The sequence below is a fragment of the Silurus meridionalis genome, chromosome 10 (assembly GCF_014805685.1).
Source record: "Silurus meridionalis isolate SWU-2019-XX chromosome 10, ASM1480568v1, whole genome shotgun sequence".
Lineage (NCBI taxonomy): Eukaryota > Metazoa > Chordata > Actinopteri > Siluriformes > Siluridae > Silurus > Silurus meridionalis.
In genome coordinates, this window is record NC_060893.1 from 16,635,805 (window position 1) to 16,658,038 (window position 22,234).

General features: G+C 37.4%; 3 protein-coding genes and 1 pseudogene across 8 annotated transcripts in view; all 4 read right to left on the minus strand.

The window, feature by feature from the left end:
• The window catches only part of LOC124392413 (protocadherin gamma-A11-like), a 145,865-nt gene that overhangs the window by 103,532 nt on the left and 20,099 nt on the right, over positions 1-22,234 (minus strand). The gene's annotated exons all lie outside the window — the stretch shown is intronic.
• On the minus strand, positions 3,525-6,137 carry LOC124392415 (protocadherin gamma-A11-like). Its single transcript, XM_046859444.1, has one exon. It carries the CDS (start codon positions 5,985-5,987, stop codon positions 3,540-3,542), a length of 2,448 nt encoding a protein of 815 aa, XP_046715400.1. The 5' UTR covers positions 5,988-6,137; the 3' UTR covers positions 3,525-3,539.
• LOC124392568 lies at positions 7,558-13,176 on the minus strand (annotated as a pseudogene).
• On the minus strand, positions 19,189-21,802 carry LOC124392417 (protocadherin gamma-A11-like). Its single transcript, XM_046859453.1, has one exon. The coding sequence runs from the start codon at positions 21,640-21,642 to the stop codon at positions 19,204-19,206; it is 2,439 nt and encodes an 812-aa protein (XP_046715409.1). The 5' UTR covers positions 21,643-21,802; the 3' UTR covers positions 19,189-19,203.

Consider the following 22,234-nt stretch of genomic DNA (forward strand, 5'->3'; position numbering starts at 1 on the left):
AAATCCAGAACCCTTTTTAGTTTTATATCCCCGGTGTCTGAATCAATATTAAATGTTTCCACAGTTTCTTTTCCTGTGCTTTGTGAAAAAGAATATGTAACCTCTCCATTAGATCCTTTGTCTTTGTCAGTAGCACTGACTGTCACTACTAAACTGTCTTTTAGAATATTTTCATATAAAGACACTCGGTATATTGGCTGACTGAACACAGGAGAATTATCATTTACATCAAGAACAGTGACAGTTATCTTAACTGTTCCAGATTTCTGAGGATTTCCACCATCAAATGCTGTCAAAATTAAATTATGCTCTTCCTGAACCTCTCTGTCTAAAGGTGTTTTTAAAATCATCTCCACATATTTGCTGCCATCGTTACGTGATAATTCTTTCAGAGTAAAATGATCTGATGGATTAAGGGTGTATCTCTGCAGTGTATTTACTCCAACATCCGGATCATGCGCACTGTCTAAAGAAAACCGTGAACCTGAGGCAATTGATTCCTGTATTTCAAAACTGATTTCTTTTCTTTCAAAAGTAGGAGCATGATCATTGATATCCATTATTTCAACATTAACTCGATGCAGCTCTACTGGATTATCTAAAATAATCTGAAAATGTAAAGAGCATGGAGACACTTGAGCGCACAGCTCCTCTCTATCTATCCTCTCTCTCACTATCAGAGTGCCTTTGTCCACATTCAGACTGATGTACTCACGACTGTCCTCCGTAAAGATCCGAGCTCTTCCAGATTTCAGTCTCTTTACATCCAATCCGAGATCCTGAACAATATTTCCCACCACTGATCCCTTGTTCATCTCCTCGGGAATAGAATAACGGACCTGCCCGCGCACAACGGCCAGAACAAAAAGAACTCCAACCAGATGCATTGTCAGCCATGTCGATACACGGCCAGTGTAGTCTCTAATCCGGGTATCGCGAAAAGAAAGACAAATCATATTATATATGATATATTCTTGAATCTACACACGAGTCTAAAATGTTAAAAACGTCCAATAAAGCAACATTAATCAAAGTGAGTATTTTTAACGATGGTTGCTGTAACAAAGACAGAAACGTACTGATAGAAAACTGCTCTATATGAGATCAAAATTCAGGGGAGGACCTACAAACAAGCATTTTACACGACAACCCCTAACCAACAGCGTCACTCAGAGTACTCGTTATATATTGCACATGATAATAAAAGATATAGAGAAAGGTGTTAAAGATGAAAAAACATCTGAAGTTTCTACGTATAATGTATCAAACCAAAAACAGCATTTAATATTTAGAAAATGCAGGAATACATTATGCAATTAGATTGTTCAATAAAATGTTATTGTCTACTTGTTTGCAATTAAAATACAAACAAACAAACAAAGCGAAACAAACACACACAAAAAAGAAGTAATATTATTGAGTTTGTCCCACAGATAAAAACCTATGAATGCCATATGGCAAAGAACTAATTCTTATTTTGCAAATAACATTTCCCTTTTGGTCAACATATCCATTAAATGTGCTAAGTTGTTTCGCATTTAGATTCACCATGCCAAAAGACTGGATTGCAAGGCCAATACTGAGGTTAAACAGTAACGGAATAAGTAGATTGTATTTTATGTCCATTATTGCATGCAGAAAGATGTTGGAGATCTTTAGCAGTCTTTAGTTGCATTTGTTTTCATCATTTAGCCAAAATGCTGGGTAGCAGCAATAGAGGCCACATATCAATGAAGCACAGTACGAAAAAATAAAGATGGCTGACTATGTCCTGGAATGATCCCTGGACAGTTTTGAAATGTTTGTTAAAATGTGGACATTAACAATGCTATAATGAATCCTGTGAAATCTGTTTGACCATTTCCACAGCATAGCACCTTCCATAAAAGCATATGTGAATACACTTGCACACTCTATTTTTGGATTGCTGCTCTGTCATCATCTCTCAATATATATTTAACAATCTCTGTATTTCAGTCAAGTTGTCTCTCTGTCTCTCTGTCTCTCTATCTATCTATCTATCTATCTATCTATCTATCTATCTATCTATCTATCTATCTATCTATCTATCTATCTATCTATCTATCAACCCTCAAAAGCAACTGATTCAAACAGTTTTATTTAAATGCATAAGGAAAATAGATTCAAATAAATTAAACATGTGAAATTATTCAAACCTTTTTTATAAATTAATAAAAAAAATGTAGACAATATATTTGGCGTTCACTTTTTAAAATTTAAATAGTGTAGTCTTGTTGCAGTGCTAATACATTGATCAGAGACTGATGTAATAATGTAATAATTATTTGCTGTAGCATTATAAAACAGATCTTGTGCATTTGATGAATGATAAAAAGGGTTAGTTTACATGACGTCACTACTTTTATAAATAAAGAAATCTGACAATTAGAAATTTGCCTACATCAAAGATTTTTATGCCAAACGAAGGTATATCTTGCTAAAATGACAGAAAATGATGGAGAATTTGTTTTTACTTGCATTGAAAAAAATTCTTCAAATTTCAGGTATGAAACGGCAGCAAATTTCTACATAAAGACTTTTCTACATAAAGACTGAGCATTTCTCAGATCAGAAATTTAATTCTCAAATCTACTTGTTCAACCTCCACATCATTTAGTCATTGTGCTTATCATAAGAACATTTCCTGTTGCTTGGATCAAAATGTAAATGATTTTTTTCATTCATTTAATTGATTGTGTAAAATTGTCTGCTGTTTCCTATATTATCAGTTTTTTATGTTATTTTGATCAAAATATATTATATTGGTTTCACCAAAATTGTCTTAACCCCTACAACATCTCAATTCATTGCATAAGTCATTGAATGCAAAATGGTTAAAGCAGTTGTCATCATTATTTGTCATTTAAAATTATTTGATCTTTTATTAAACGTTTTTATTTTGCAAATGTGATTTGAATTGATGAATTGTGCAGATGAATCTTGAATTTTACCAATGAAGGCATCAGATCAACCAATAATCAACTAGTTCTCTAAAACAGGACCAAAGTGAATCTTATGAACCTTCATTTGGAGAGTGTATTCAGACAGAGAAAAACAAAGAATTGTAAATTCTAAAAATGGATGAACTACAAAGAAACAAAGGAACAGTTGTAAGGAAAAAGTGTGAATCCTGTCTTGTCTCTTGCACTCAATATAAATCAAATGTGCAATCAAATAAATTAATTTGTGCTGCTGAAATCCATAGATGCAAATAAATAAAAAACGTGCGTTTTCATTCACTGTAATCCAAACCATAGTGTTTATCAAGAAATACTAAAACTGTGCACCGTCATACTGACAAACACGAACATTTTGACGATCTTGTTTGGAACAATGACAAATCGACTTCTCATTCACAAATACTTACTTTTGAGAGATCAACTAATCATTTTGAGAGATCGGCTTTCGCAAGAAATTCAATGTATTGTGTTGTTTGTACAAATTGTTTTGAGAATGCACTTACTGGTTTGCATATATTAAGGATGATACAAGAAATGGTCCTAAGCCACTGAGAAAAACTATAATAGAGCTCTCACCTGCTCGAACTGATCACCAACTTTCTCCCTTTGCGCGCACATAATTGTCTGTGTTCCACTGCTGTCCAGACTAATGATGCTCTCAGTAGGAGGTCTGGTGTATTTCAGATCACTCTTTCTAGAGTCAGTGGTTCTGTAAGCGTCATAATTGTACATATGCTGTAAAGTTCCTGTTCCTCCGACATCTGCGTAAAGAGGTGGATAATAAGGAATAACGGGCAGATTGGCACCGGATTTATAAAACATCCGCTCACTTCTCCATCTGTAGCATTTCACTGACACTATAGCTATGATGGACACGATGAAGAGAAATGAAACTACAGCCAAGGCCAGGACTAGATATAAAGTCAGGTTCTCGTTATATTCCTTGTCGTGCGTAAAGTCAGTGAACTCGGAGAGCACTTCAGGGAAAGTGTCCGCCACCACCACGTTAACATTGACTGTAGCTGAACGAGAAGGCTGTCCGTTGTCCTCCACTACAACAGTGAGCTTCTGTTTCACAGCATCTTTATCAGTGACTTGGCGCACAGTTCTGATTTCTCCATTCTGTAAGCCCACTTCAAACAGCGCCCTGTCTGTCGCTTTGTGTAGTTTATATGAGAGCCAGGCATTCTGTCCAGAGTCCACATCCACAGCCACCACTTTAGTGACCAGATATCCCACATCTGCTGAACGAGGCACCATTTCAGCCACCACAGAGCCACCAGTTTGTACTGGATACAGAATCTGAGGCGCGTTGTCATTCTGGTCCTGAATAATCATTTTCACACTCACGTTGCTACTGAGCGGCGGGTTTCCTCCGTCCTGCGCTTTTACGCGAATGTTGAACTCTTTTGTTTGCTCGAAATCAAAAGATCGAATAGCAAGAATCTCCCCGCTCTCTGCGTTAACAGAAATATAAGACGAAGCAGAAACTCCGTTGACAGAAAGATCTTCTAAAAAATAGGAAATGCGCGCATTATTAGCAGAGTCTCTGTCTGTAGCTGTTACTGAAAATATAGAAACTCCAGGTGAATTATTTTCCATCACATAAGCGGTGTATGAGTGACGCTGGAAAACAGGGGCGTTGTCGTTCACATCCGATATTTTAAGCCTCAGTGTTTTATTTGTAGATAAAGATGGAGATCCTTCATCTGTAGCTGTGATCGTTATATTGTATTCAGAAAGAAGTTCACGATCTAAACTACGGTCTGTGACTAAACTATAGAAATTAGATGATGTGGCTTTGATGCGAAATGGCAGATCTGAATTCACTGAACATTTTATTTGTCCGTTTCTCCCGGAGTCTGCGTCTTTAATATTCAGCATCGCTACAACCGAATCAAAAGCAAAATCTTCAGGAATCACGTTGGAAAATGAGATTATACTAATAACAGGGGAATTGTCATTCGCATCTGTGACTTCAACTAGCACTTTACTGGTATCAGTTAATCCGCCCTTGTCCATTGCATCGACATCTAATTCATACTGTTTGGATTTTTCATAATCTAAAGCACCCTTAAGTTTTATTTTCCCAGTGTCTGACTCAATGTAAAATATTTCAATGGCATCTATACTGGTGCTTTCTGAAAATGTATATGCAACTTCTCCATTAAATCCTTTGTCCATGTCAGTAGCACTGACTGTCACTACTAAACTATCTTTTGCAGTATTTTCTGACAAAGACACTCGGTATATTGGCTGACTGAAAACAGGAGAATTATCATTTGCATCAAGAACAGTAACTTTTATCTTAACTGTTCCAGATTTCTGAGGATTTCCACCATCAAATGCTGTCAAAATTAAATGATGTTCTTCCTGAATCTCTCTGTCTAAAGATGTGTTTAAAACCATCTCAAAATGTTTTGTACCGTCACTACGAGATAATTCTTTTAAACTGAAATGATCCGATGGATTAAGTGTGTATTTCTGCAATGTGTTTACACCAACATCCGGATCATGCGCCCTTTGTAAAGAAAAACGTGCGCCTGGGGCAACAGATTCCGCTATTTCGATGCTCATTTCTTTTCTACCGAATGCAGGTGCATTATCATTGACGTCAAGTATTTCGACATCAACTCGATGCATCTCCATTGGATTATCTAGAATGATCTGAAAATGTAAAGAGCATGGAGACACTTGAGCGCACAGCTCCTCTCTATCTATCCTCTCTCTCACTATCAGAGTGCCTTTGTCCACATTCAGACCGATGTACTCACGACTGTCCTCCGTAAAGATCCGAGCTCTGCCAGATTTCAGTCTCTTTACATCCAACCCGAGATCCTGAGCAATATTTCCCACCAGTGATCCCTTGTTCATCTCCTCGGGAATAGAATAACGGATCTGGCAATGCGCAACGGTTATGACATAAGCAAAGCCAACCATTTTTAGCCACGTCGAAAAGCGACCAGCAAAGCCTCCTCTGGAATCGAGCGAATAAGTAAAATCCATATTTGAAACACAGTACGCTATAGACAAATCAGAATTCCCAAAGTGATTTTAAGTTAACCAGTGAAGAACAATTATAAGTGATGTCGTTTACTCTGAAGAACGACCCAAGTGGAGGGAAAACCAAGCAGAATGCAATCGTTATAGAGAGGAGGACCTAAATTGAGCATTTTAAATCTGTAGCCCTGACCAACAGCGTCACTTAGAGCATAAAATAAATACTGCAACTGGTATCAAAAGCCAAGCAAGATCATTATGATAAACTTAATTTTCTTGCTGTACTACAGTTAGAGTTGTGCATTCGTCGCACTTTTGGCACTTGATGACATACACTGATAAAACAGAACAAAATCTAGTTGAACGGAACATACTCAACTACTGAATCTATAAAAAAAAAAAAGAAAATCCCGGTATATTGCAAATCTGGGGTAAAAATAATTTAAAAAAGTCTTTATTTTATATTCTGAATGGCAAAACCAGATTTGGAGAGAGAACTCGTGGTAATATCTTGTATAATGCACTACTGCAAGTAAAATATTTATATAAAATCTAAAAAAACTTAAAAACTATGCTAGGAGTTTTAAAACATACTAGATATAATCGTGAAAGTCAAAATATTTTTCAATATACAGTTGATATGTATTAATACACAAGAAAGAGTGTAAATTTAACTGTGCACAAAAGTCAGGTTCTGAGATTGTTTTAAAATTCTATAAAAATCTATTAACATAACATCAAGATACCAAATACATAAGTATTCCATAACAGAATAAAAAAACTATATATTTTTTTTCCAATATTCATATAAGAAACAAAATAACAGTATTTCTAAAAGTGAAAGTACACATTTATCTCTCTTTATATAAAAATGTTATTAGTAGCTCTCACCTCAACATATTCGGCACAAGTTTTATCCTTCTGCACATGCATAAGCGTCTGTGTTCCACTGCTGTCCAGACTAATGAAGCTCTCAGTAGGAGGTCTAGTGTATTTCAGATCACTCTTTCTAGAGTCAGTGGTTCTGTAAGCGTCATGATTGTACACATGCTGTAAAGTTCCTGTTCCTCCTACATCTGCGTAAAGAGGTGGATAATACGGAATAACGGGCAGATTGGCACCGGATTTATAAAACATCCGCTCACGTCTCCATCTGTAGCATTTCACTGACACTATAGCTATGATGGACACGATGAAGAGAAATGAAACTACAGCCAAGGCCAGGACTAGATATAAAGTCAGGTTCTCGTTATATTCCTTGTCGTGCGTAAAGTCAGTGAACTCGGAGAGCACTTCAGGGAAAGTGTCCGCCACCACCACTTTAACATTGACTGTAGCTGAACGAGAAGGCTGTCCGTTGTCCTCCACTACAACAGTGAGCTTCTGTTTGACAGCATCTTTATCAGTGACTTGGCGCACAGTTCTGATTTCACCATTCTGTAAGCCCATTTCAAACAGCGCCCTGTCTGTCGCTTTGTGTAGTTTATATGAGAGCCAGGCATTCTGTCCAGAGTCCACATCCACAGCCACCACTTTAGTGACCAGATATCCCACATCTGCTGAACGAGGCACCATTTCAGCCACCACAGAGCCACCAGTTTGTACTGGATACAGAATCTGAGGCGTTGTCATTCTGGTCCTGAATAATCATTTTCACACTCACGTTGCTACTGAGCGGCGGGTTTCCTCCGTCCTGCGCTTTTACGCGAATGTTGAACTCTTTTGTTTGCTCGAAATCAAAAGATCGAATAGCAAGAATCTCCCCGCTCTCTGCGTTAACAGAAATATAAGACGAAGCAGAAACTCCATTGACAGAAAGATCTTCTAAAAAATAAGAAATGCGCGCATTATTAGCAGAGTCTCTGTCTGTAGCTGTTACTGAAAATATAGAAACTCCAGGTGAATTATTTTCCATCACATAAGCGGTGTATGAGTGACGCTGGAAAACAGGGGCGTTGTCGTTCACATCCGATATTTTAAGCCTCAGTGTTTTATTTGTAGATAAAGATGGAGATCCTTCATCAGTAGCTGTGATCGTTATATTGTATTCAGAAAACATTTCACAATCTAAAATACGGTCTGTGACTAAACTATAGAAATTCGAGGACGTAACTTTTATGCGGAATGGCAGATCTGAATTTACTGTACATTTAACTTGTCCGTTTTTTCCGGAATCTACATCTTTAATATTTAGCATAGCTACAACAGTCTCCAAAGATGAATCTTCTGGGATTAGGCTAGAAAATGAGATAACACTGATAACAGGAGAATTATCATTAACATCAGTAATTTCAATAAGCACTTTACTGGTATCAGTTAGACCACCTTCATCCATCGCCTCGACATTCAATTCGTACTGCTTGCATCTTTCGAAATCTAAGAAACCCTTTACTTTAATCTTGCCTGTATGTGACATAATACTGAACAATTCAATTGCTTCTCTTTCGGAGCTTTGTGAAAATGAATATGTAACCTCTCCATTAGATCCTTTGTCCTTGTCAGTAGCAGTGACTGTCACTACTAAATAATCTATAGGAGAATTTTCCGACAAAGACACTCGGTATATTGGCTGACTGAACACAGGAGAATTATCATTTGCATCAAGAACAGTGACAGTTATCTTAACTGTTCCAGATTTCTGAGGATTTCCACCATCAAATGCTGTTAAAATTAGATTATGTTCTTCCTGAACCTCTCTGTCTAAAGGTGTTTTTAAAACCATCTCCACATATTTGATCCCATCATTCCGAGATAATTCTTTCAAAAAGAAATAGTCCGATGGATTAAGGGTGTATCTCTGCAGTGTATTCAGTCCAACATCGGGATCATGCGCACTGTCTAAAGAAAAGCGTGTACCGGGGGGGACCATTTCCCTTATTTCAAGACTAATTACTTTCCTGTCAAAAGCAGGAGCATGATCATTGGTATCTAAAATTTCAACATCAACTCGATGCATCTCTATTGGATTATCTAGAATGATCTGAAAATGTAAAGAGCATGGAGACAGTTTAGCGCACAGCTCTTCTCTATCTATCCTCTCTCTCACTATCAGAGTGCCTTTGTCCACATTCAGACTGATGTACTCACGACTGTCCTCCGTAAAGATCCGAGCTCTGCCAGATTTCAGTCTCTTTACATCCAACCCGAGATCCTTTACGATATTTCCCACCAGTGCTCCCTTGTTCATCTCCTCGGGAATAGAATATCGGACCTGCCCGTGCGCAACGGCCATGATGAAAGTAAACCCAAGGAAAAGCATTGTCAGCCATGTCAAAACGCGGACGGTAGAGCCACTCGTTCGGGCAACGAGACCACAAAGAAAACCCATATTATCATCCCTCAGTTACACAAGATATAGAATTTTTAAAATAGTTTTAACTAACAAAATTAAACAATCTTGCAAATTGCTGAAAGACAATACATCTGTGTTGGTTCTTTAACCAGAAGCAGTCTCAAATGAATAGAGATCAAGAAGTAATTCAACCCTTATTCAACGAAGAACCTTAAAATGTGCTTTCAAAATCAACACAACAGCGTCACTCAGAGTATCAAACCAATACTACAACTAATAACGAAAGGCAGGCAAAAAGACATACATACATATGCATGTGTGTGTAGATAGAGAGAGACAGAGAGAGGAGAAATACAGTTTGGATCTCCTTTGCGCACTTAAATAAACGTTCTTGCTTCTATCGAATATGTGACCATCATGTTTGATTTCTGTCAAACAGTCTCAACATCGTCACATATCGACGCTGTGGATGTTCGTCAATAACATCCGACATGTTTTCACAGACAAAGTATTTTGACGCAGATATAATTATTTTTTATTATCTTTTTTTGGGTTTTTTTTATGACATCTTCAGGATTTTTCAAATTTAAAAATTATTCCTGTACACTTATTATGATAGATAATACTTTATTCAGTGTATAGGACAGCGATCTGCGTTGAAAAGTGTATACAGATCTCAACCATAAATAAGGCAAATACCGCCTCTCGTAAAAGCGACGAATACCTGTGATCCAAAATGTGCAATAATGGCTTTGGTTCCTGACCTGTGATGGAACAGTGAGAGATCCTAACCACTAGGAACCTTCAATAAATCTTTAAAATTGCGAACTCAGGATTTTAACATTTAGCATATAGCATTTGACAAAACAGAGCAAAAGCTGTTGTATCAAGAAAAAAAAGAATTTAATATTCTACAACTAACATTGTCTTTATTAAAATGCATAACTCTTTATAAAATAAGCAAAAACATCTTTTGAAACGCGGCTATTAATGGCATTCGGTATTATATATATAAATGTATTAGGCAACCAGCTAAATAGAAACTAAATAGAAACATTTTAGTAAAAGAGGAGATACCATTAATACTACATATTACTTAAAAAAAAATTGTTACTTGTAGCTCTCACCTCATAGTATTGCACAGTTTTGTCCTGCGCATGCGTTGTGGCCTGTGTTCCAGTACTATCTAGACCAACGATGCTCTCAGTAGGAGGTCTGTATTTCAGATCACTCTTTCTAGAGTCAGTGGTTCTATAAGCGTCATAATTGTACACATGCTGTAAAGTTCCTGTTCCTCCTACATCTGCGTAAAGAGGTGGATAATACGGAATAACTGGCAGATTGGCACCGGATTTATAAAACATCCGCTCACGTCTCCATCTGTAGCATTTCACTGACACTATAGCTATGATGGACACGATGAAGAGAAATGAAACTACAGCCAAGGCCAGGACTAGATATAAAGTCAGGTTCTCGTTATATTCCTTGTCGTGCGTAAAGTCAGTGAACTCGGAGAGCACTTCAGGGAAAGTGTCCGCCACCACCACGTTAACATTGACTGTAGCTGAACGAGAAGGCTGTCCGTTGTCCTCCACTACAACAGTGAGCTTCTGTTTGACAGCATCTTTATCAGTGACTTGGCACAGTTCTGATTTCACCATTCTGTAAGCCCACTTCAAACAGCGCCCTGTCTGTCGCTTTGTGTAGTTTATATGAGCCAGGCATTCTGTCCAGAGTCCACATCCACAGCCACCACTTTAGTGACCAGATATCCCACATCTGCTGAACGAGGCACCATTTCAGCCACCACAGAGCCACCAGTTTGTACTGGATACAGAATCTGAGGCGCGTTGTCATTCTGGTCCTGAATAATCATTTTCACACTCACGTTGCTACTGAGCGGGTTTCCTCCGTCCTGCGCTTTTACGCGAATGTTGAACTCTTTTGTTTGCTCGAAATCAAAAGATCGAATAGCAAGAATCTCCCCGCTCTCTGCGTTAACAGAAATATAAGACGAAGCAGAAACTCCGTTGAAAGAAAGATCTTCTAAAAAATAAGAAATGCGCATTATTAGCAGAGTCTCTGTCTGTAGCTGTTACTGAAAATATAGAAACTCCAGGTGAATTATTTTCCATCACATAAGCGGTGTATGAGTGACGCTGGAACACAGGGGCGTTGTCGTTCACATCCGAAATTTTAAGCCTCAGTGTTTTATTTGTAGATAAAGATGGAGATCCTTCATCTGTAGCTGTGATCGTTATATTGTATTCAGAAAACATTTCACGATCTAAAATACGGTCTGTGACTAAACTATAGAAATTAGAGGATGTGGATTTGATGCGAAATGGCAGATCTGAATTCACTGCACATTTAATTTGTCCGTTCTCCACGGAGTCTGCGTCTTTAATATTCAGCATCGCTATAACTGTGTCTTTGACAGAGTCTTCAGGAATCGGGTTGGAAAATGAAATGACACTGATAACAGGAGAATTGTCATTCATCCGTAATTTCAACAAGCATTTTACTGGTATGTTAGCCCACCCTTATCCATAGCCTTTAAATCTAACTCATGTTGCTTAGACTTTTCAAAATCAGGGGAAGATTTCACTTTTATTTCTCCAGTATCCGAATTAATTGCAAACAAATCCACGGCTTCGTTTCCGGTGCTTTGTGAAAATGAATATGTGACCTCGCCATTGATCCTTTGTCTGTCAGTAGCACTGACTGTCACTACAGTGTCTATTGGAGAATTTTCCGACAAAGACACTCGGTATATTGGCTGACTAAACACAGGAGAATTATCATTTACATCAAGAACAGTGACTTTTATCTTAACTGTTCCAGATTTCTGAGGATTTCCACCATCAAATGCTGTTAAAATTAATTATGATCTTCCTGAACCTCTCTGTCTAAAGTGTTTTAAAACCATCTCCACATATTTGGTGCCATCACTCCGAGATAATTCTTTCAAAAAGAAATGGTCCGATGGATTAAGGGAGTATCTCTGCAGTGTGTTCAGTCCAACATCGGGATCATGCGCACTGTCTAAAGAAAAAAAGGGACTGAGGCATTCGAATTTCAATAATTATTTCTTTTCTGTTAAAAGTAGGTGCATTATCATTTATGTCTATAATTTCTACGTCAATCCTATGTAACTCTATTGGATTATCTAAAATGATCTGAAAATGTAAAGAGCATGGAGACACTTGAGCGCACAGCTCCTCTCTATCTATCCTCTCTCTCACTATCAGAGTGCCTTTGTCCACATTCAGACTGATGTACTCACGACTGTCCTCCGTAAAGATCCGAGCTCTTCCAGATTTCAGTCTATTTACATCCAATCCAAGATCTTGAACAATATTTCCCACCACTGTTCCCTTGTTCATCTCCTCGGGAATAGAATAACGGACCTGTCCATGCGCAATGGCAATGACAAAGGCCAATCCAACCAGGTGCATCGTCGAAAAGCGAACAGTATAGTCTCTTATCTGGGCATCAAAACAACAAAGTTCAGCCATCTAAAAACTGCCCTAATTCAGAAACATAAAGTATGTAAACGCATTCTCAATAATAGAAATACATCTGTACTTGCACATTTCAGTCCCAGACTAAAGGATTGTATCTGCATGCATTCGAAATGCAGAGGAGGATCTAAAGTGAAGCATTTGCACACCCTGGCCAACAGCGTCACTCAGAGTATTATAGAATTATTGCACCTCACCAGAACTAAAAACTTTTCTCTACATCTTAATTGCACAACACAGCGAAATGTTTTGTTCTTTCACAATAAGGACAAAAACTAATAATAATTTGTAGTCCTTCCTAGCTGCTTTCAAATTTCTAAACATAATGTGAATCTTAATATATTGGGGCATCAGTTAATTTCGGAAAGTTAAACCAAACAGAATTACTTTGGACTAATAAATAATAGTAAAGTCGTTGTCTCTTAATTTGCTCACACACATTTCTGATAGAAATAACATGGCCTAATTGATGTGCTATTACTATAAGTATGTGTGGTGTACATCAGAATGGACGTTGACAACAAAACGTTCAAAGTAGCACGTCTCTTTATAAGATTATAACATTGCTAAGAAAAATCTTTTCAAAATATTAAAAGTGCGCAAAACACACACACACACACACACACACACACACACACACACACACACACACACACACACACACACAATTATGCACACAGAGAAGTGTACTTCTGTATCATGTAGAAATCTTTATAATTTAAAAATAATAAATAAAAATAATTAATTATCCTGGGGTAGCAATCTTGATAGCGACCTTAAAGTATGTGTGGAGAATGGATGAGTTAATTAATACAATGCATGTATGAAACATTCCACAACATTTTTCTTTAAAAAGAGGAATTGATTGATATGATGTACATTAAACACTATTTTCTAACCATATTAATGAGCAGAGGAACAAGATCAACTAAGAGAACGAAAATAATACTTTTGTCTTCCATTAATGCAGAGATTTTAACCTGTGTTCTGTTTAATGACAATTATAATGACTTGTTTTTACCTCTGAATCCATAAACAATCTAAATTAAAGTTTTGAAGTGGCTGAGTCAGAGTTCGGACTTTAGTTGTTTTGATATGCTGTGGCATAAATTTAATTGGTAGTTTATGTTGAAAAAATCTCCAATGTAACTGAATTAAAACTATTCTGTAAATTATAGAGGGCAAAAATGACTCCACAGCAACGTGAAAGACTCCATGTGTAGCACAACCAGTTATTAGGTTTAGGGGCAATTACATTTTCACATAGACATATAACTTTTTTCCTTAATAAATAAACCATCCTTTAAAAACTTTTTTTTTTAAATTTCCTCAGGTTGTCTTTGTGTGATATTCAAATTTGTTTGTGGATCTGAATCAATAATAAAATGTAAATATCTGGAAGGGTCAAATACTTGTTTTATGCAATGTATATCTTAAACAATTACTGTTCTAAACTATTAGTATTGTGACTAAACATCAACTCCTTATAGAATTGAAGAAAAAAAGATAATTCGTGCATCTATCCAATACAATGAATAAAATCAAAAAGTATTTTTCTTTTGCATGTTGACAGAAAACAGTTTAAAGATTTAAGAAAACTCTTCAAAGTCTGTACTAATAGCTCAAACACTTTATATGAATCAACACTTACTAAATTAGACTTTTTATTCAAACTCACAACTATCATGACAAAAATATCTATTGAACGGGAAATCAAAATTAATTAAAACATATGCACATATTCAAATCTATTATATATACTGATGCAAATATATACTGAAAAAAGAACAGCAGCAACCGACATTTCTTGCCATGCAACAACTAATAATTAGTGTCATATTAAGTGCCATAAACTGACAAAGCACACAGCCTGGAACCGAATAATTTCGCTTTATACGGTTATATTTTTTAGATAATTGTGAAATGATGCGATTGCACAATTCAAAGAAATAACGCGCAACAAAGGAAACAGTAATAGAAAGACAGACACAGTTAAACGCTCACCTGATCGTAATCGTCACAAGATTTAACCCTCTTTGCATTCGTTAAAGTGTGAGTTCCGTTGCGGTCCAGACTAATGATGCTCTCAGTAGGATGTCTGGTGTATTTCAGATCACTCTTTCTAGAGTCAGTCGTTCTGTAAGCGTCATAATTGTACACATGCTGTAAAGTTCCTGTTCCTCCTACATCTGCGTAAAGAGGTGGATAATAAGGAATAACTGGCAGATTGGCACCGGATTTGTAAAACATCCGCTCACGTCTCCATCTGTAGCATTTCACTGACACTATAGCTATGATGGACACGATGAAGAGAAATGAAACTACAGCCAAGGCCAGGACTAGATATAAAGTCAGGTTCTCGTTATATTCCTTGTCGTGCGTAAAGTCAGTGAACTCGGAGAGCACTTCAGGGAAAGTGTCCGCCACCACCACGTTAACATTGACTGTAGCTGAACGAGAAGGCTGTCCGTTGTCCTCCACTACAACAGTGAGCTTCTGTTTCACAGCATCTTTATCAGTGACTTGGCGCACAGTTCTGATTTCTCCATTCTGTAAGCCCACTTCAAACAGCGCCCTGTCTGTCGCTTTGTGTAGTTTATATGAGAGCCAGGCATTCTGTCCAGAGTCCACATCCACAGCCACCACTTTAGTGACCAGATATCCCACATCTGCTGAACGAGGCACCATTTCAGCCACCACAGAGCCACCAGTTTGTACTGGATACAGAATCTGAGGCGTTGTCATTCTGGTCCTGAATAATCATTTTCACACTCACGTTGCTACTGAGCGGCGGGTTTCCTCCGTCCTGCGCTTTTACGCGAATGTTGAACTCTTTTGTTTGCTCGAAATCAAAAGATCGAATAGCAAGAATCTCCCCGCTCTCTGCGTTAACAGAAATATAAGACGAAGCAGAAACTCCGTTTACAGAAAGATCTTCTAAAAAATAAGAAATGCGCGCATTATTAGCAGAGTCTCTGTCTGTAGCTGTTACTGAAAATATAGAAACTCCAGGTGAATTATTTTCCATCACATAAGCGGTGTATGAGTGACGCTGGAAAACAGGGGCGTTGTCGTTCACATCCGATATTTTAAGCCTCAGTGTTTTATTTGTAGATAAAGATGGAGATCCTTCATCTGTAGCTGTGATCGTTATATTGTATTCAGAAAACATTTCACGATCTAAACTACGGTCTGTGACTAAACTATAGAAATTAGATGACGTGGCTTTGATGCGAAATGGCAGATCTGAATTCACTGAACATTTAATTTGTCCGTTCTCCCCGGAGTCTGCGTCTTTAATATTCAGCATCGCTATAACTGTGTCTTTGACAGAGTCTTCAGGAATCTGGTTGGAAAATGAAATGACACTGATAACAGGAGAATTGTCATTGATATCTGTAATTTCAACAAGCATTTTACTGGTACCTGTTAGCCCACCCTTATCCATCGCCTTTAACTCTAACTCATGTTGCTTAGACTTTTCAAAATCAAAAGAAGATTTCACTTTTATTTCTCCAGTATCCGAATTAATTGAAAACGAATCCACTGCTTCATTTCCGGTGCTTTGTGAAAATGAATATGTGACCTCGCCATTCGATCCTTTGTCCCTGTCAGTAGCACTGACTATCACTACCACAGTGTCTATTGGAGAATTTTCTGACAAAGACACTCGGTATATTGGCTGACTAAACACAGGAGAATTATCATTTACATCAAGAACAGTGACTTTTATCTTAACTGTTCCAGATTTCTGAGGATTTCCACCATCAAATGCTGTTAACATTAACTCATGATCTTCCTGAACCTCTCTGTCTAAAGCTGTTTTTAAAACCATCTCCACATATTTGGTGCCATCACTCCGAGACGATTCTTTCATAAAGAAATGGTCTGATGGATTAAGGGAGTATCTCTGCAGTGTGTTCAGTCCAACATCGGGATCATGCGCACTGTCTAAAGAAAAAAGGGACTCGATGGCAGCATATTCCGGAATTTCAATAATTATTTCTTTCCTGTTAAAAGTAGGTGCATTATCATTTATGTCCATAATTTCTACGTCAATCCTATGTAACTCCATGGGGTTATCTAAAATGATCTGAAAATGTAGAGAGCATGGAGACACTTGAGCGCACAGCTCCTCTCTATCTATCCTCTCTCTCACTATCAGAGTGCCTTTGTCCACATTCAGACCGATGTACTCACGACCGTCCTCCGTAAAGATCCGAGCTCTTCCAGATTTAAGTCTCTTCACATCCAACCCGAGATCCTGAACAATATTTCCCACCACTGCTCCCTTGTTCATCTCCTCGGGAATAGAATAACGGACCTGTCCATGCGCAATGGCAATGACAAAGGCCAATCCAACCAGGTGCATCGTCGAAAAGCGGACAGTATAGTCTCTTATCTGGGCATCAAAACAACAAAGATCAGCCATCTAAAAACTGCCCTAAATCAGAAACATAAAGTATGTAAACGCATTCTCAATAAAAGAAATGCATCTGTACTTGCACATTTTAGTACCCAGACTAAAGGATTGTATCTGCATGCATTCGAAATGCAGAGGAGGATCTAAAGTGAAGCATTTGCACACCCTGGCCAACAGCGTCACTCAGAGTATTATAGAATTATTGCACCTCACCAGAACTAAAAACTTTTCTCTACATATTAATTGCACAACACAGCGAAATGTTTTGTTCTTTCACAATAAAGACAAAAACTAATAATAATTTGTAGTCCTTCCTAGTTGCTTTCTAATTTCTAAACATAATGTGAATCTTGATATATTGGGTCATCAGTTAATTTTGGAAAGTTAAACCAAACAGAATTACTTTGGACTAATAAATAATAGTAAAGTCGTTGTCTTTTAATTTGCTCACACACATTTCTGATAGAAATCACATGGCCTAATTGATGTGCTATTACTATAAGTATGTGTGTACATCAGAATGGACGTTGACAACAAAACGCTTAAAGTAGCACGTCTCTTTCTCAGATTTTAACATTGCTAAGAATAATCTTTTCAAAATATCAAAAGTGCGCAACACACACACACACACACACACACACACACACACACACACACACACACACACACTCGCACAGAGAAGTGTACTTCTGTATCATGTAGAAATCTTTATAATTTAATAACCCATAAAAATAATTAATTATCCTGGGGTAGCAATCTTGAGAGCGACCTTAAAGTATGTGTGGAGAATGGATGAGTTAAATGATATAATGCATGTATGAAATATTCCACAACCTTTTTTTTCTAAAGTGGAATTGATTGATATTATGTACATTAAACACAATTTTCTAACCATATTAATGAGCAGAGGAACAAGATCAACTAAGAGAACGAAAATAATACTTTTGTCTTCCACTAATGCAGAGATTTTAACCTGTGTTCTGTTTAATGACAATTATAAAGACATGTTTTTACCTCTGAATCCATAAAAAATCCAAATTAAAGTTTTGAAGTGGCTGAGTCAGAGTTTGGACTTTAGCTGATTTGAGATGCTGTGGCATAAATTTAATTGGTAGTTTATGTTGAAAAAATCTCCAATGTAACTGAATTAAAACTATTCTGTAAATTATAGAGGGCAAAAATGACTCCACAGCAACGTGAAAGACTCCATGTGTAGCACAACCAGTTATTAGGTTTAGGGGCAATTACATTTTCACATAGACTTATAACTTTTTTCCTTAATAAATAAACCATCCTTTAAAAACTTTTTTTTTTATTTACTCAGGTTGTCTTTGTGTGATATTCAAATTTGTTTGTGGATCTGAATTAATAATAAAATGTAAATATCTGGAAGGTTCAAATACTTGTTTTATGCAATGTATATCTTAAACAATTACTGTTCTAAACTATTAGTAATGTGACTAAACATCAACTCCTTATAGAATTGAAGAAAAAAGATAATTCGTGCATCTATCCAATACAATGAATAAAATCAAAAAGTATTTTTCTTTTGCATGTTGACAGAAAACAGTTTAAAGATTTAAGAAAAGTCTTCAAACTCTGTACTAATAGCTCAAACACTTTATATGAATCAACACTTACTAAATTAGACTTTTTATTCAAACTCACAACTATCATGACAAAAATATCTATTGAACGGGAAATCAAAATTAATTAAAACATATGCACATATTCAAATCTATTATATATACTGATGCAAATATATACTGAAAAAAGAACAGCAGCAACCGACATTTCTTGCCATGCAACAACTAATAATTAGTGTCATATTAAGTGCCATAAACTGACAAAGCACACAGCCTGGAACCGAATAATTTCGCTTTATACGGTTATATTTTTTTAGATAATTGTGAAATGATGCGATTGCACAATTCAAAGAAATAACGCGCAACAAAGCAAACAGAAATAGAAAGACAGACACAGTTAAACGCTCACCTGATCGTAATCGTCACAAGATTTAACCCTCTTTGCATTCGTTAAAGTGTGAGTTCCGCTGTCCAGACTAATGATGCTCTCAGTAGGAGGTCTGGTGTATTTCAGATCACTTTTTCTAGAGTCAGTTGTTCTGTAAGCGTCATAATTGTACAAATGCTGTAAAGTTCCTGTTCCTCCTACATCTGCGTAAAGAGGTGGATAATACGGAATAACGGGCAGATTGGCACCGGATTTATAAAACATCCGCTCACGTCTCCATCTGTAGCATTTCACTGACACTATAGCTATGATGGACACGATGAAGAGAAATGAAACTACAGCCAAGGCCAGGACTAGATATAAAGTCAGGTTCTCGTTATATTCCTTGTCGTGCGTAAAGTCAGTGAACTCGGAGAGCACTTCAGGGAAAGTGTCCGCCACCACCACGTTAACATTGACTGTAGCTGAACGAGAAGGCTGTCCGTTGTCCTCCACTACAACAGTGAGCTTCTGTTTCACAGCATCTTTATCAGTGACTTGGCGCACAGTTCTGATTTCTCCATTCTGTAAGCCCACTTCAAACAGCGCCCTGTCTGTCGCTTTGTGTAGTTTATATGAGAGCCAGGCATTCTGTCCAGAGTCCACATCCACAGCCACCACTTTAGTGACCAGATATCCCACATCTGCTGAACGAGGCACCATTTCAGCCACCACAGAGCCACCAGTTTGTACTGGATACAGAATCTGAGGCGCGTTGTCATTCTGGTCCTGAATAATCATTTTCACACTCACGTTGCTACTGAGCGGCGGGTTTCCTCCGTCCTGCGCTTTTACGCGAATGTTGAACTCTTTTGTTTGCTCGAAATCAAAAGATCGAATAGCAAGAATCTCCCCGCTCTCTGCGTTAACAGAAATATAAGACGAAGCAGAAACTCCGTTGACATTAATATCATCTAAAAAATAAGAAATGCGCGCATTATTAGCAGAGTCTCTGTCTGTAGCTGTTACTGAAAATATAGAAACTCCAGGTGAATTATTTTCCATCACATAAGCGGTGTATGAGTGACGCTGGAACACAGGGGCGTTGTCGTTCACATCCGATATTTTAAGCCTCAGTGTTTTATTTGTAGATAAAGATGGAGATCCTTCATCTGTAGCTGTGATCGTTATATTGAATTCAGAAAACATTTCACGATCTAAAATACGGTCTGTGACTAAACTATAGAAATTAGAGGATGTAGCTTTGATGCGAAATGGCAGATCTGAATTTACTGTACATTTTATTTGTCCGTTCTCCCCGGAGTCTGCGTCTTTAATATTCAGCATCGCTATAACTGTGTCTTTGACAGAGTCTTCAGGAATCTGGTTGGAAAATGAAATGACACTGATAACAGGAGAATTGTCATTGATATCTGTAATTTCAACAAGCATTTTACTGGTACTTGTTAGCCCACCCTTATCCATCGCCTTTAACTCTAACTCATGTTGCTTAGACTTTTCAAAATCAAAAGAAGATTTCACTTTTATTTCTCCAGTATCCGAATTAATTGCAAACAAATCCACGGCTTCTTTTCCGGTGCTTTGTGAAAATGAATATGTGACCTCGCCATTCGATCCTTTGTCCCTGTCAGTAGCACTGACTGTCACTACCACAGTGTCTATTGGAGAATTTTCTGACAAAGACACTCGGTATATTGGCTGACTAAACACAGGAGAATTATCATTTGCATCAAGAACAGTGACAGTTATCTTAACTGTTCCAGATTTCTGAGGATTTCCACCATCAAATGCTGTTAAAATTAATTCATGATCTTCCTGAACCTCTCTGTCTAAAGCTGTTTTTAAAACCATCTCCACATATTTGGTGCCATCACTCCGAGATGATTCTTTCATATAGAAATGGTCCGATGGATTAAGGGTGTATCTCTGCAGTGTGTTCAGTCCAATATCGGGATCATGCGCACTGTCTAAAGAAAAAAGGGACTCGATGGCAGCATATTCCGGAATTTCAATAATTATTTCTTTCCTGTTAAAAGTAGGTGCATTATCATTTATGTCTATAATTTCTACGTCAATCCTATGTAACTCCATGGGGTTATCTAAAATGATCTGAAAATGTAGAGAGCATGGAGACACTTGAGCGCACAGCTCCTCTCTATCTATCCTCTCTCTCACTATCAGAGTGCCTTTGTCCACATTCAGACCGATGTACTCACGACTGTCCTCCGTAAAGATCCGAGCTCTTCCAGATTTCAGTCTCTTTACATCCAACCCGAGATCCTGAACGATATTTCCCACCACTGCTCCCTTGTTCATCTCCTCGGGAATAGAATAACGGACCTGTCCATGCGCAATGGCAATGACAAAGGCCAATCCAACCAGGTGCATCGTCGAAAAGCGGACAGTATAGTCTCTTATCTGGGCATCAAAACAACAAAGATCAGCCATCTAAAACTGCCCTAAATCAGAAACATAAAGTATGTAATCGCATTCTCAATAAAATAAATGCATCTGTACTTGCACACTTCAATCCCAGACTAAAAGATTGTATCTGCATGCATTCGAAATGCAGAGGAGGATCTAAAGTGAAGCATTTGCACACCCTGGCCAACAGCGTCACTCAGAGTACTATAGAATTATTGCACCTCACCAGAACTAAAAGCTTGTCTCAACATATTAATTGCACAACACAGCGAAATGTTTTGTTCTTTCACAATAGAGACAAAAACTAATAATAATTTGTAGTCCTTCCTAGTTGCTTTCTAATTTCTAAACATAATGTGAATCTTGATATATTAGGGCATCAGTTCATTTCGGAGAGTTACATTAAACAGAATTATTTTGGACTGATAAATGATAGTAAATTCCTTGTCTCCTAACTGCTCACATACATTTCTGATAGAAAAAACATGGCCTAATTGATGTGCTATTATTACAAGGATGTGTGGTGTACATCAGAATGGACGTTGACAACAAAACGCTTAAAGTAGCACGTCTCTTTCTCAGATTAAAAAATTGCTATGAATAATATTTTCAAATT